Here is a 16,678-nt window from a genome sequence, read left to right as displayed (position 1 = left end):
TGGATGGCTTTAACCCCCATTGCTGTATTCTCTACAATCTCCTTGTAGAACAGGCGAGCAATAAGAGTGGATGTAAGGTTTCGGTGATCCTTCAACATACTCTTAAGGACACATGTGTGCGGCACGAAGTCGCTCACCACCCATGTTGTGTCATACTTCGGACAGTACCCATGCACCCTTGATGGACATCTAGCATCGCTGCAGACCACTTGTCAAGAATTTCTGACTTGAAACGGTGGTTCTGAATACCCTTTGCGTGTTCATTGCCCACTGAGTGATTGCTTCCTGCAGATGTCTCTTGTCAGCATATCTAGCACCAACTGAGATGGTGTTCATGCTGTACTCCCAGGCAGAATCGTGCCGATCATCGACTATCATTGCCTCCGACAAATCATGGTTCCAAGAAGAGGGGATCGGATCCGCCTCTTCGTTATCATCTGAAGTATCGGATCCACCGGATTCATCTGAGTCAACCTCATTGTCCACTCCATCCTCGTCTTCCTCGTCCATCATGTTCTGCATCTGTTCTTCTTCTTCGTCCACGCTTTCAAGCTCAACAAGATCGTCATGACCACTGCGCCGCATGGCTACTCTGCCCGGATTGGAAATCGCCGCCCAAAGATCGTAACTTTGACTGCTCTGGCCTGGATGGAACGCACCCTCGCCTTCTTGGAAATTCACCACCTTCGCCTCGGGAAGCATTAAGGCGATGGGGTGAGTTCCCCTGCGCTCGCACGCTTCCAACCAGTGCACCCACTGAGAGGTCCGCTCAATCGGCTTCAACCGCCAGAAAATCTGGCATCGGAGCTGCTCCACAAAGCATGCACACCAACGGTGTATGCTTCGGGATTAAGCCCGAAATTCACGGTCAACCACTCCTTCAACCGACTAACTCGCCATGTTTTTGGGTTTGTCGATGCAAATCCTCACACCGAAACTCGCTCAGATCAGCTCCCATCGGAGTTGTTCGGACCGTGCCATGACCGAAGTAAACAACGAATTTTACTCTATCTGACATATCTGCTCACCTATACAAATTACAGACTCGTCAAAAAAATCTAGCACCTACACTCTAAAATAAATAAAAATCTAGCACCTGCAGTCCTAAATAAATACTATCTACCGGTACATATTACACTAACTAATGTGCGAAGCTAACGAACGCAACATGCATTATGATTACACCATCTAATACCAGGAATTAGGGTTTACCCTTGAAGCGTGCCAAACACCTCTGTCAGCAGCTCAGCTTCTCCACCCCGCAGCAGCTCCACCACCACGCAGCAGCACCACCACCACAAGCTCCACCACCACCACCACCAGCTCCACCACCACCACCACCTCCACCACCACCAACACCACCTCCACCAAAACGCCTCAAAAACTAACCCATATATAGATCAGCTGATTCTACCGCATTTGGTGGTCAAACTACAACAAATGGCTGGATAAATCGCTCAGAAATGAGAGAAAACGCTGCTGGGCTGAGAGCAAAAGTGAGAGAGAGCTGATGAACTCAGAGCTGGAGGAGGAAGAAGCAGCTCGGCCCGGCGCGTCGACCAGCAGCGCGGCGCGGGCGATTTTAATGCGCCCAATTTCGGGGTCACCTTCCCCGAATCGGGGTCCTCGGGATGGCTGTCCCCGACACGGCCTGCTCCTGGCCAGGAGACAGCCCGACATCGGCCGCGCGTGGCCGACAGCGCCGTTTTGGGCACGCTGAACCCGAAATTGGCTGTGTCCGCCAGATTCCCTGCGCATCGGGCTCGTGCACCCCGATTCCTCCGTTTCGGGTTCAGTAACCCCGACGGTGTATTATTTATGAAAATTGCTGAAAACGAATATTATTTCTGGATTAAATAATAAAAAGTGTATTATTTAAAAAAAATTCGCGTGTTTGTTGTACGTAGTTTCCGTGTAGTTTTTGTATAAATTTGATCATGAACTGGACCAAGAAACTTGACTTATGTGCCACAAAAATACACATTTGGATTCACATTTGGAAGAAACTCACAATTGTGTACGTTTTGAGGCATATAAATCATGTTTTATTGATGGAAGTGATGATCTAAATTAAAATCAAAATATGAGGGTTCCTCGTATATTAGAATATGGATTTCACTCACAATGTAAGAATTACCTTTTGGACGAATGAGATGTAAAGTGAAGTCCATGAAACTTAGGTGAATGCGTTTTTCCCTGCTATTTTAGCTTATGGTTGCTTAACTGTGGTATGCTATGCTTATTCTTAGGTGCTATTGCTATATGGACAAGAAGTTTTCAGATAAGCTATTATCATGTTTGAACAGTTAGATTTAAGTAAAATAAAGTATGTTACTGGTGGTTGTCTTATCATGTCTTCATATTGTAATGCAACGATGTAGCTGTTTGCTGATCGATTAAGAAAAACACAGCTACTACCATGTGGTAGACATGGTGAGCAACTGAACAATTGTCATACAAAAAAAAACACAGCTACATGAAAACATCCGAATATTTACAAATGGCTTAACTAAATAAAGCCTTGTACTTAGTAATTTCTGCTATGCAAATTCAACTATTTTCTTTAACGTATACATGTACAATGTTTGATTTTGTTACAGGCTGTACACTGATGCAGCTTGGCTCCAAAATCAATCATTAATGGGAGAACATCTCTAGGGGTTAGCTAGCTAGCTAGACCTGATTAGTAAGAAGCTCACTAATTCCCTTGGCGTAAATGGAGCATGACAATTGATGCCAATAACCTAACTTGTTTCTGATGGTTTCCTCACTAAGACTAGTCACAATGGGGAGTATCATATAGTAGTATCATGCATATGGTACTAGTGTATGATACTATCTTCACAATGCATAGTATCATGTAGTAGTATCATAGGTTAATTATATTTAGTGATTTGTAGAATCTCAATGCAAAAGTGCGTACAAGATTGGTTTAACACTAGTTTTTCTAGTTCTACGTGCTATGATACAGTATCTACCTATGATACTAGTACTATCTCTTTCTTCATTTATTCATGTGACACATCAGCTTTTTGCATGCATGTGATGCATGATACTAGCTATGATACTCCCATTGTGGGTAGTCTAATGATTGCCAATTATACCGCCGCGCTTTTGATTATGAGATTGGAAGCAATAAATAAAGAAGTATAATTAGTTAACAGCAGCAATCGCACACCCGGCCCGTTAGTGTCCACATACATCGTCGGCTTCCTTATGATTGTTCTGCTTTGCTTAGGCAAAGCACTGTATTATTTATGATTAATTAAGCTTACTCATGCATGAGAGGGCATGATTACTCTTAAACTTTGCATTGATGAGCAATTAGTTCCCGCAAAAAAAAGATGAGCAATTAGTTGTTTCTATTTTAAGCAGAGCGTGAACATTAATGATAATGGTCTATTGCCTTAATGCTTGATTTTTTCCTGGTTTATTTTTCGAGAATGCACCCTGAAAGATGTATTATGCATATATAATACGGAGTATGTTTTTCCCTTGGTTCTTACCAGGCCTATATAACTACAAAGCAACATGTGCCGCTAGCGATCGAGTAATGAATATAAGTTGCATTCTAAAAAGAACATACCGGGTATTAGTCTGCGGCGGGAGAACTATGGCTAATTATTCCTCTATATTTTCCAGATCCGTGTAAATGTATATATGTATATATACATGTAGAAACGAACGTGTATATATGCCCACTTCGGCTAGTCGTACCAGTACGTAGCAACTATTTGTGAATGGTGATGAGGAAGTGGGGAGGCACTGTGTTGTAGATATTCTTACGAGTAGTGGCAATGTCACCCTCACACTTTTGCTTGTACTGCCATTAATCCCAATTTGTCCTTATTTATCTGTTTACCCTCTCTCTCCTCTCCTCTCCTCTCTTTCTCTCTCTCTCCTTTTGGCAACGCCTCCATATTATTCTTTCAACTATCTCGCCTCCTTGCTCAATACTGGCTTTCTTTTTCATATTTTCTTGTCTACAGCCTACACAAACCTCACCTTTCCCTTGCTGCAGTTGTAGTAGGAGCAGAAGCTGTTCTCTATATCTCCCTCCCACAGATCGCTACCACCAGAGACAATAGTTGTCCTGCCTGATCATGTGCTAGCTCCTACAATTCTTTGATCCACTGCCAAGGGGACAAGAACTACTCATCTCTTGTTCGTTTGCCTGTTTTTCCACCCATATTTTATCTCCTTCTTTTCCCATTTGCGATCTTGTTGAATAGCAGTGGATCTTGTTGGAACAAACAAGCGGCAACAAGGGGAGAGAAATTGTCCCAATTATTTTCTTTGCCCCTTCTTCATCAGATCTATACCATCCTCTCTGCTAGCTGACCCCAAAGAGGTAAGGACGAGCAGGGTCTTTCGCTAGCTCGCTAGATGCACCTGAGAGAAATTTGAGAAGAAAGGAAGTCTTTGCAGTCTGGTCCTTTTATTGCTACTAATATATTGTCCATGCTTCTTGAGATTTGAGCAAAACATCATGTTGTTTTCACATGGAAATTTGTGCTTCTTGTGCCATATCATCATATATACATATGCACGCCATGTGCATTCATAGAGTGGATCAGGCTCTCCATGCATTTTGATTTTGTATCAGTCATATGTCAAATCATTCCCACTGCTATGAATCTACAGTTTTTCTGTGCCTCCTTGTTCTGAAGTTGAAAAAACGAATAGGATAGAACTATTTTCCCCATTTCTTGCATCCAAAGCTTAAAAAAGATCAGATCAGAATACCTTAGCTCCCAAACCCTAATCTCCTCCTATTGCCTTCCCAGAGCGATCCTCGCTCCAAGAAAACCCTAACCCTAGAAGTAGTATCGGAAGAAATGCATGTTTTTCTTGGGAAATGACTAACCATTTGACAGCTCTCTTCGATTCGCATATACAGATCGCCGACAAGGCAATGGCATCCCCGTCCAGCACCGGCAACTCCGCAGTCTCTGTGGTTGTCGCGGCGCCGACCACACCTGGGGCGGGGGCGCCGTGCGCGGCGTGCAAGTTCCTGCGGCGCAAGTGCCTCCCCGGCTGCGTGTTCGCGCCCTACTTCCCGCCCGAGGAACCGCAGAAGTTTGCCAACGTCCACAAGGTGTTCGGGGCCAGCAACGTGACCAAGCTACTCAACGAGCTGCCGCCGCACCAGAGGGAGGACGCCGTGAGCTCGCTCGCCTACGAGGCGGAGGCCCGCGTCAAGGACCCCGTCTACGGCTGCGTCGGCGCCATCTCCGTGCTCCAGCGCCAGGTCCACCGCCTCCAGAAGGAGCTCGACGCCGCGCACACCGAGCTCCTCCGCTACGCCTGCGGCGAGCTCGGCGCCATCCCCACCGCGCTGCCCGTTGTCACCGCCGGCGCCCCCACCAGCGCCAGGCTCGCAGCCGCTGCAATGCCATGCCCCAGCCAGCTCGCCGCGAGCATGTACGGCGGTGGCGGCCTCCGGAGGCTCGGGCTGGTCGACGCGATGGTGTCGCAGCCACCTCCTGCCGCCGGTTGCTACTACAATATGCGGAACAGCAACAACGTCGGTGGCAGCATCGGCGCTGACGTCGCGCCCGTGCAGATCCCATACGCCTCCATGGCTAATTGGGCGGTGAACGCCATTAGCGCCACCACCACCACCTCAGGATCAGAGAGCATCGGGATGGATCATCACAAGGAGGGAGGAGACAGCAGCATGTGAACCGACTCGCCCAACCAACAGTAAGTGGTTTGGCTGGCCTTAATGTTGCATTGCAGTCATGCTTCATGTGTTGCGTGTGTGTGCGCTTCATGTGTTTTCTCTTCTTCGTTATTGTCTTGTGCAGTGCATGTGGATTAATCCTACACTTTAAGATGTGGAGAGAAAGACATGGGCTTTGGCCTTAATCTTGAAGGAAGGAAGCTTCGAGGAGATCGATGCATGGGATCGAGCTAGCTCATTCTCAGGTTAATTAAGAGCTAAGAAGCAATCTATCTATGAATCTATCTATATATAGCCAACATGAATTATATATTTCAGTGTCCCCTTTTGCATGTTGTGCAAACCATACTTTGGGTGACTTTGGAATACTATATGTAATCGAATCGAGATCTAGCTTGATCTCGCCTCTTTTCATGATTAATCGATCGGTTTCGCAGGATCCATGCATCAGTCAATCAGTCATTAGTACGCGTAGCATGCTCGCTCACCAGAAAAGAACCACGCACCTTTAGGCGGCCATATAAATAATGCATCCAGCACATTGATTTGTGAAAAAGATCATGCTTGCATGCATCAGGACTAAGGAGTCCTGCAAGCTGGTTTGGGCTAACTGGGTCTAATTAAAGGCTAGACGATCTGCATCTGATATCATATGTCATAGGCACCAATGGCCTATGCTTGCATAGTTGCATATATGCTCCAGATATATCATCTTGAGATGCTTAATAGTAAGGGAGGAAGATTAAAACAGTTTTGTTTATGGAGCGCATCACACCATTTGTTTTGCGGACATTCTTCTCTTCCATGTTAGTAAACTGTAAAGGCATGGGGAAAGCAGTATTCCCGGCACTATTCTTATAGGTCCCAGATCTTTTTATGGATCTCACTGTTATGTGCATTGTACATGTAGTTATTCGATCATCTAGATTTTCCCTTCTTTGGGATTAATTGTGGGTTTCTTAAATGGTGGGGGTTTTGTTTTCTACTTTTCATCCTTACGTGTTGCTCGGAGCTCATGTCTGTGATCTTTGGTGGGGAATTTGTTGATTCCTTGACGAATTTGAACTTTACTGTTTTCTGGTTAGTTTCTGTGTTGTAATTGTGCAATTCTTAATGCTGATCCTCCTCCTTTACAAGTAAGACTCACAGGGAGAGGCTCTACTTCATACAAATTCAATTAACATGGTTTTTTTGCACAAGCAAAACAAAGAAAGTAAAATGTACAAATACCCTTCACAAGGAAAAACTATCTGATCATCCCCTTTTACAATTTTAATCAATTTATGATAAAAAATTAATAACATGAATATACAGCTGAATTAAGCTTGGTTTTGTTGAACTGAAGTGCTACCTTTTATCTGTTTCGAGACGAACATTTTTTTTGATATGTGGGGGTATATCTCCTTTTTCTTCAAATCATACATCTTTTGCATGTTTTTAGTCCCTATTTGAAACATTGAACTTTTTTAGTATCGCAATGTGACTTTTTTCCATCTCATGTATTCCAAACACAACATTAGGGGTCAAAATTCTGGCTTCTTTTAGCCATGGGATTCTAGACATGCTCGGGAATATCTTTTACTTATCTTTCTTTACCCCCTTTCGAATGAAATAAATTTACCAAGTTATTATGAAAGTGAGATGTTGCATGAAAAAATCATATTCATATTTTATAAACTCTTCATATTTGAAATATTTTTCAATCTTAGTTATTGCAATGCTTAGTTGTATGTACAATGTATAAAATTTCCCCTTTCATGAAATATATATTTGTTTAGAGCATGTTAAACACCAATCTTAATGAGTAAAGTAATACTGAAAAATATTTACAAAATTTTGTAGGCAAATACCAAATATTCCCTTCATCCTGAAAAAGATGTCGCAAATTTGCGACATCATTTTTGGGACGGATGGAGGAGTTAATTTGGAGGTTATAAACTATGCCACGCTTTCATTTTTCCTCGAGTACAGTAGACTTGAGTTAAATTTGAGAATGTGCATATATTTATATGGTACTAAATGCATGCATTTTGTTGTTACAATATTCATAAAATGAGAATAGACATATCCTGTATTGTACTGTATACACCACCTAGCATCTACAAGAGTGGCAGTGTGCATGTTTTTGTAGTCCAGAAGTGGTATGCTTATTTCCCCCCTGATGATATGAGAAACATGTGTTGCACTAGCTCCCAAGGCGTACTTGTTCAGGCGCACTTGAACGTTGACGTTGTGGAAATTAAATATATAGCAGTACCAGTATGGCAGTGATCGACTTGTTATCGATCTTAACTTCCGTATGAATTTATATTTCTTCATGCCTGCTGGGATCTCTCCGGTTCACCAATTACTAAGTGCATAATTCCCAACCTTGAATGATTCTATGGTCTTCTTCTCTATCGCGCCAGTTGCTTTGTGAACTGATTAGACAGATATAATATCACTATATAGAGCTCTGTGCGTGAGAATTCTTCTATAATATCATGATTGGAGGGACCCATTAGAAGGACCATTCGAATGATGGAGAGTGGAAAGTTCTATAGATGGTGTGCAAACTCACTTTAGACATTAGTTGTTGTAGAATTTACTAGGCTGTAAAATCGTTACTCCGCATGTGTTTTGATAAAATCCGCAAAAAAAAAAAGCGTAGATAAAAAGAACCATATACTGCATGAGGTTATGTGTAACAGCGGATATAAATATCGTACTTTCACTTTTATCATAAAATTACTCTCACAATCCCACCTTATTTTTCTTGCAATCGAGGGACATCATGCATTAAATTCCAACCATGCTCAGTGCACGGATGCCCTGCACGAGATTTGACATGTCACGGTTCCTCGTACGTATTCCAGTATCCTGTTCCTCCACAGGAGCAAGTGCAAATACAAATATACAATACGTATATGTATAGCTAGATTATTGGTCGACCTACTCGTGCTGAGCATAAAGGGAAGAAAAGAATACATATATACTGTATGGCCTAGGATGGATATATATAGATGTGTATTCCCTCTGTTCATAAAAAGACATCAGAGATTTTGTCTAAACTCAGTTGTATCTACGTACTAAAGAGTGTCTAGATACATCTAAATTCAAACAAACTTGTAGTATCCTTTTATGGACAGGTAGTAATACAAATGCACAACTATATAAGCAGAGCATTTTATGTTCCGTATGTGTAGAGCAAGACTGTATGTTGTAACATGGATATAGATATGTAATACAACCGCTTGACTGTCCACAGAAAATAAAACCCCGCCCCGTTCCCTGAACCTTTGAGAGTCCACTCCCTCATCCCGACGCTCCCCCGTCTCTTCTCTGGCAGCCATGCCGTTCGAAGTGAGATAGGCAGACTGGCCGGCTTGTACAGAGTAGACCATGACTAGGTTTCGGCGAGCTGCCAGTAGTTGGCTATATGCCAGTAGTTGGGAGGGTGCTGGATTTTTTGGGCCAAATCTGGCGCTATGTGGGAGTTGCTCTCCTCGTCGAGGTGCTCTGGCGGTCGGAGTTGAAGACGGTGGGGAGGAAATCCAGCGCGGACTCCTCCAATAAGGTCCTTGCTCGTGGCAGTGTTTGGGGTTGGGTGTGGTGGCGGTGATGGCCTTCTTCCGCTTCGTCGGTGTGGTGCCAATACGGAGGAGTGGTATTCCGACGATGCTGTCGTCGACTTCTGCTAGTTGCAGGGAACACTGAAGCTGCTATTCGGAGATATGAACACGGTGGCATGGCTCGCCACCGTGATCTATGGCCGAGCAGGCGGACTCCAAACGCCGACGGTGGCATTAGTTCAACCTTCAGTGCGAAGGCCCTTTGATGGATTCTTGTCTTCGTTCATCGTTCTCTTTGCTCCAAGTGGTGTTGTCCCCGGTGGCGGTGATGACGGACGGTGACGGAGTCTGTATTCCAGCAGTGGATGGAAAAGGACCTGATTGTTTTATCTATACTTTGTTTGGGGTTCTTTCTGTGAAATCTGAGGACCCGTTTTGTAATTTACGTCTTTGTTAGTGTTCTCTGTACCCACACCGACAGAAGTAATGGACTAATTAGGCCCTTCTGGGCCAATAAAAAAAGATATGTGATTCAAATGCACAACTATACAATTAGAGCATTGTATGTTACGGTATGTCGAGAGCAAGTCTAAACCATACACACAGCTAAAAAACAACAAAAGAAGAAGAAAAGAAACTAAGGCCCTAACTAATCAGAAGCTCACATTAGCAGGAGCACCACCAGTGGTGACGACAACCGACTTCGAATAAGGTTCTCCAAAACGACGCCTCCATGAAGCACACATTGTATGGTGCACTATAGCTGTAGCTACTTTTTTTATAACAGGATTAGCTAGTACTTATCATGGTATAATATGAGTACCGAACACTCCTGGTTTATTTTTGTTTTGTTTTGCGCGTATGGCACTCTCTTGAGTTCGACCAGACAAACCTCTCCAATTAGTACCGCGCAATTAAACCGCATGTCGACGTACCTTCTGTTGCCCAAACACGGGTGTGCGTGCGTACTCTGTTGCTGGGACTTGACGTGACCGGTCACGCACGAACCACCGAGGAACGAGCGACGGAGAGCGCAAGCAAAGCTACACGACACGCGCACGCACCTGTGTTTTTCTCATGTCTTCACGATCAATTCTGTGGCTACCAGCGAGGCAAACCAAAGCCTCTCAATTCTCGTAGCCAACTCAATGTATATATACCCTTCATCAATTCTGTTTGAGTTTGAGTTGTAGAGACCTGCCTCGGTACACCCCTCTCCCAAACTTAAACACATTTCAAACTAAGATACCCTACATATATAAGCTTAACGGGTTTGCTATGCCTCAGTTAACTGAGATTTTTTTAAGTTTAAGTCATTTACAAAAAGTGTTTTTCTGTTAAAAATGTGCAACTTGACTGAGTTGCACTTTCTTTAAACTGCAGTTACACTTTTCTGAGGCAACTGAGACTTAAAAAAATCTCAGTCAACCGAGACATAGATACACTCTAAGCTTAATTACGAAGATGTATGACCCAGAAACCATATAGTACATGGAGTGCAAGTGTAAGATCTGAACATAAATCTGTTGCAAATTTAATCAGAATACATACAATTAAGTGTGGCGTCGTACGCGTTTAATCTGAGCATATATACATGTATGTACATGTGATCTCGACCTATTTCAAACTAGTTGGGGGAGGAAAGAGAAGGACTTATATGCCACAAGAGACATAGATAAATGTAGGAATCGATGCATCTACACGAGACGGGCCTTGCGTGTAGGTGCAATGTCGGGTCTCTACTAGTCAGCTGAATAGTATGGGCCAACTGTTTTTGCATACTGCTCATGTAGATGAATAATCGGATTGTTCATAAGGACGGTCGGCCGATCCATTCATGCCTCTTAAAATAGAACGGCTAACAGAACTACTCCCGAGTGGTATTTTCGTGGGCTCGTGAATGTTGATACGGAGTACTACTTTTTAGTGAAAAACAAGATAACTTTTTTTGATCAGCTAATAGTTTTTGAAAGACTGAAGAGATATATTTTGTGTGCATATTTCACACTGCAATTGAATATTTTTTCTGCGAAACGGCAATTGAATAATATTAATCATTTGCTCATGGCTTATATAGAGGCACACGAAATTTTTCCCCTCTCGTTAGGGTTTTTCTCCTCGAGCTAACCCCGTAAGCATCGAGACTCCATCTCCCATCCACCACGTCACCATCCTCTCTTGGTAGAATTTGCTTGGGCTAACTCAGGGACGACCTTTGCCGTTTCCCGGCCTTGGTAAATCATGTGGTTAGGGTTTTGGGATGGATGCGTCGGCGGCTGGAGGAGGAAGCTCTCGCAAGGAGGATCTGGATGTGATGTTGAAGAAGCTTGGGCTCTGTGAGGAAGACCTTGATGATGTGGTCTTTGAGGAAGAATCCCTGCGGCCGGTTGAGAGTACCAGATGTCTTGCAATTTCTGGAGTTCATACCAACCGAGATTTCAACCTTTTTTGGTTTTGCATGACCATGCACTCAGCATGGGATCTTGTCCGGGAGCTAAAGTTCAGTTCATCTGAAAACAATATGTACACCATGCAATTTTCATGCCTGAGTGATTGGGATAAGGTAAAGGAGGGAGGTCCGTGGACGTTTAGTGGACAACCAATCCTCCCAGCTCTGTACGATGGGTTTACCAAGCCATCCAAAATTTCTTTGAACACTTTGAACATTTGGATCCTGATCCATGACCTCGTGATGAATAAAAGTCTATGACCGAGACCCTTGCCTCCATGGTGGGTACTGTGATCAACGCTGAGACCCGGTCGAGAGGCTATAGTTGTAATTTGTTTCGAGTAAGAGTGTGAATTGATGTTAGGAAGCCACTGAAGAATAAAGTGTGAATGGTCACTGTAAGACAACGATCAACTCTTCTTGGTAAAGTACGAGAAACTTCCAGATTGGTGTGCACTGTGGGGCATGATTGGCCGTGTGAGTACATAACATGCCGATTGATGTCTACGCACGCTTCTATTCCTGTAGACAGTGTTGGACCTCCAAGTCCAGAGGTTTGTAGAACCGCATCAAGTTTCCCTTAAGTGGATCACCCAAGGTTTATCGAACTCAGGGAGGTAGAGGTCAAAGATATCCCTCTCAAGTAACCCTGCAATTACGATACAAAAAAGTCTCCTGTGTCCCCAACACACCCAATACACTTCTCAGGTGTATAGATGCACTAGTTCGGCGAAGAGATAGTGAAATACAAGTAATATGGATGATTATGAGTGATAATTGCAATCTGAAATAAAAATGGCAGCATGCAAACATGTAGCAGAACTGGTTGTAAATGGTGTTTCAATGCTTAGAAACAAGACCTAGGGATCATACTTTCACTAGTGGACACTCTCAACAATGATACCATAATTGAATACATAGATATTATCACTTCACTATGCTACTCTGAACCACTCTCCGGTTTGATAACAAACACAAATTTATTGCGTAGGGCTACATAAGCATTCCTTAAAGTTCGCATTCCCAATCTATGGACGCCACACGCTATCACTTTGAGCATACAAAGGTGGTACCAATTAGACACCACAATTCATAAGTATCTCTGTAAATTAAGCTTAAGAAACAAACACGGTGTGCACGCTGTCACCTTCACACCGCCGGACAAGGTGTCCCCGGAGATCACATAATAAAATCACTTGAGTAGCACAATAGTTGAAGAATAACATCTACTTATTCAACTAGATTATAAAGCTCATGATCACATAAGATCATACATAGAGAGATAGATAGACCACATAGCTACCGATAAAGCTCTCAACCCCGGGGGAGAACTACTCACTCCTCATCATGGGAGTCAGCAACGGCGATGAAGATGGCGGTGGAGTCGATGGAGATGGCTCCGGGGGCAATTCCCCGTCCCGGCAGGGTGCCGGAATAGAGACTTCTGTCCCCCGAAACTTGTCTGCGATGGCGACAGAGCTACGGAACTTTTCGTGGATGGAAGCTGATTCATTTAGGGTTCACACGTCGGGAGGCTTCTTATAGGCGGAAGGGCGAGGTCGGTGGAGGCCAGGGGCCCCCACACCACGCGCCTAGGCCTGGTCTGGCCGCCTCCTGGCGCTCATTCGTCTTCCCTCTGGACTCCGTCTTCGTTTCAACAAAATAGGAACTTCGGCTTTTGTTTCATCCAATTTCGAGAATATTTTCTATACAACTTTTCTGAAATACAAAACAACAGAAAACAGGGAACTGGCACTGTGGCATCTTGTCAATAGGTTAGTTCCGAAAAATGCATAAAAGTGCCACGAAGTGTAAACAAAACATATAGCAATTGGTGTAAAACAAGCATGGAGCATCAAAAATTATAGATACGTTTGCAACGTATCAATGATCAGAGTACCCATGGCCACAAATTGTCGGCTAAGGATTGTTCTTCATGATTAATTAGTCATAGATGACGAAACAACCTCGATCTATGTGGTGCATATCACGTCGGCAAGAGATCTACCACAAATTTTTAGGCCCGTGGCAGATGAGGGGTCTTTAACCACGAAAATTCTTATCGTATCAGAAGAGTTTCGAGAGATTATTGATTGTTGACGTCATGCCCACTGACACATGGTAAACACCATTAACTGGGTGAAAATCCTTGGTAGATGACACATCCACACAAGGTATATATGCTAATATAAGTAGGCCTACACATCTTATGCCCATTGGGCTTTAAACGGGCCAGCCCACTTAAGGACTTTCGAGATTAAGCGGGCTAGCCTACCCAAGGCATGTTAGATAAATGGGCCAACCCGTCTAAGTTTCAACCAAGTTTAAAAGGCTAGCCCGTCTAAGGCCTACGAGCTTAAAAGGGCAGGCCCATATAAGGCATGCTAGGTGTAAGCGGCCCATGTTGTCTAAGGTCTGCTAAGATTAAACTGCCTGGCCCATCTAAGGCATGCTAGTGTAAATTGCTGGTCCATGAATAGTCGGCTATGATTAACAGGCCAGCCCACTATAGGCCCTCTTAATTAGCCTAACCGGGCCGAACCACATGAGGCATGGTATACGTAAATGGGATGGCGCAGTTGCGTCTCTTCCATTAATAGGCCAACCCATTTAAGGCCCTTTAAGCTTGGTGGGGCTGTTCCACCTAAGGCCTACTAATATCTAGTGGTGGTCAACCCATGGAAGGACACGTAATTTTAAACGAGCCGACCCAACCGCTTATGGCCTGCTATCTTTAGACGCCCCGGATAATTTCTAGTTGTCTTTAGGTAGGCTGACCCAATAGGGTTCCGTTAGTGTTTTACGGTATGCTAGGATGTGACTTTAGAGGGTCCATTTGGCCCATGATATGCAGTACATTAACAACCAGTTAACATATGGGCCTATTTTCCTGAACATGCTTCTGGCCCAATAGGCTCATTTATGACAAGCACCAATGTGTAATTTATGGTTAGGAAATAATACGCAAACAATCTAAAAAAATAACTAAATATTACATTAGTTGTAAATGTTTGAAAAAGTATTACAGAACCTGGAGAAGTTGAACGGTAATTAAAATTACCAATACAAATTCACCAGCGAGATCAACCTGAAGATGAACAGATTCAACAATCTTTTATAGAGTTGGTGATCCAACTATATCTGAAACAAGTACAAAAGTAAGAAAGTCAATGCAAAACACACTATAATGTTTCTTGTCAAAGAATTAATATAGACTACCAATAAAGTGAAATAAGCAAACGACGAGTGGGTGCATCATATCAACGACCAGATCATTTAAGGTGGACAAATAGTTAAAAGTAAGCTACGAGCTTGTTATAATGTGTAATATATCCCATCATAAAAAATGTGATGGGTCAGATCATTGGCCAGCTAAGGCAAACAAGCAATTAAACTATCATGTGGTTTAGGGCATGTACATATGATACATGAATTTTTTTCCATCATAATAGCAGCTTATAAGACTAGTTTATATTGTTATTTGCATTAATATATCATTATTTAAGAATTTTTAGATGATTTATGAGACTTTCCTATAAAGTTCCTTTATTTTGGTTTTAACTCTGTATGGCTGAAAAACCTTCTATTAGTATTTTTGAGATACATGAGCTACGAGACTCTAAAAAGGGTAAGGTCAGAGGCCACACTTTGGGATTTTCGAGGCGAATAAAATGAGCTGAAGTGGACAACCACGAGATGAACATGCTGGGAATTACGCCAGGTGGCATGGGTCGCTGATGAGTGCAGAGCACACCGTTGGGGAACCCCAAGAGAAAGGTATGATGAGCACAATAGCAAGTTTTCCCTTAGTAAGAAACCAATGTTTAATCGACCAGTAGGAGAAAGAAATCACTTCTGAAGGTGTTGCTAGCTGAATTTTTGCAGGACCCACTACCAACGTCAGCAACAACGTGGAACCTACACACAACACAACCAAAATATTTTGCCCCAACTTACAGGGAAGTTTTCAATCTCACCGGTTTTGTTGAAAACAAAGGATTAAACGTATAGTATGAAAAAAGATGTTTGTTTAAAGTGAAATAAAGAGAACAATACTTGCAGTAAGTAAACAGACCATGTGTTTGTAGTAGATGATTTTATTAGTATAAAAGAATTACATGCTGGTGAACAAATTACATGCTGGTGAACAAATTACAGCTGGGCAATTGACAGAATAAAGACCATACATGACAAGATGATTACTATGAGATTCATTTGGGCATTACAACATGATACATAGACTGTAATCCAACTGCGTCTATGACTAATAATCCACCTTCCGGTTAGCGTCCGCACCCATTTCAGTATGAAGTTGTAAGCAACAGATTATTGCATTAAGCAAAGTGTGTAAAGTAAACAATAGAATTACCCTTAGATAAAATATTTTTGTTTTCTCCCTATTATCAACAACACATCTACAACCTTAGAAGTTATTGTCACTATCCCATATTACTGGAGGCATGAACCCACTATCGAGCATAAATACTCCCTCTTGGAGTCACAAACACATACTTGGCCAGAGCATCTATTAGCAACAGAGAGCATGCAAGATCGCAAATAACATATGACAAATATATAATCAATCTCAACCATAGTATTCAATATTCATCGGATCTCAGCAAACACAACATGTAGCATTACATAAAGATGATCTTGATCATGATAGGCAGCTCACAAGATCTAAAGATGAAGCATAAATTGGAGAAGACAATCATCTAGCTACTGCTATGGACCCGTGGTCTAGAGATGAATTACTCACACATCACTTTGGAGGCGGGCATGGCGATGTAGAGGCCTCCGGTGATGATCTACCTCTCCGGCAGGGTGCCGGGAAGAGCTTCAGAACCCTCCCGAGCTAGGATCGACGATGGCGGCTGCGATGGAACTTTCCGTGGATGGAGGCTCGGGTATTTAGGTTTTTCCCAATCAGATGTATCTATAAGCGGAAGGGCGAGGCCGGTGGGCGCGCGAGGAGCCCACACCACCCCTAGG

The 16,678-nt window shown here is 43.2% G+C and overlaps 1 protein-coding gene across 2 annotated transcripts; it reads left to right on the top strand.

The window, feature by feature from the left end:
- Positions 1 to 3,848: 3,848 nt before the first annotated feature.
- Positions 3,849 to 6,141, top strand: LOC127341213 (LOB domain-containing protein 10). Of its 2 annotated transcripts, none has more exons than XM_051367012.2 (3): positions 3,849 to 4,351; positions 4,878 to 5,706; positions 5,811 to 6,141. In XM_051367012.2, the coding sequence occupies exon 2, from the start codon at positions 4,916 to 4,918 to the stop codon at positions 5,684 to 5,686; it is 771 nt and encodes a 256-aa protein (XP_051222972.1). In that variant the 5' UTR covers positions 3,849 to 4,351; positions 4,878 to 4,915; the 3' UTR covers positions 5,687 to 5,706; positions 5,811 to 6,141. The 2 variants fall into 2 exon arrangements, with proteins under 2 accessions (XP_051222972.1, XP_051222971.1); XM_051367011.2 differs by having other exon boundaries at positions 3,856 to 4,351; positions 4,901 to 5,706.
- Positions 6,142 to 16,678: the final 10,537 nt, after the last annotated feature.

The sequence above is a fragment of the Lolium perenne genome, chromosome 3, assembly GCF_019359855.2.
Source record: "Lolium perenne isolate Kyuss_39 chromosome 3, Kyuss_2.0, whole genome shotgun sequence".
Classification (NCBI taxonomy): domain Eukaryota; kingdom Viridiplantae; phylum Streptophyta; class Magnoliopsida; order Poales; family Poaceae; genus Lolium; species Lolium perenne.
Note: the sequence above shows the minus strand (reverse complement) of the source record. Positions and strands in the feature narration are given on the sequence as shown.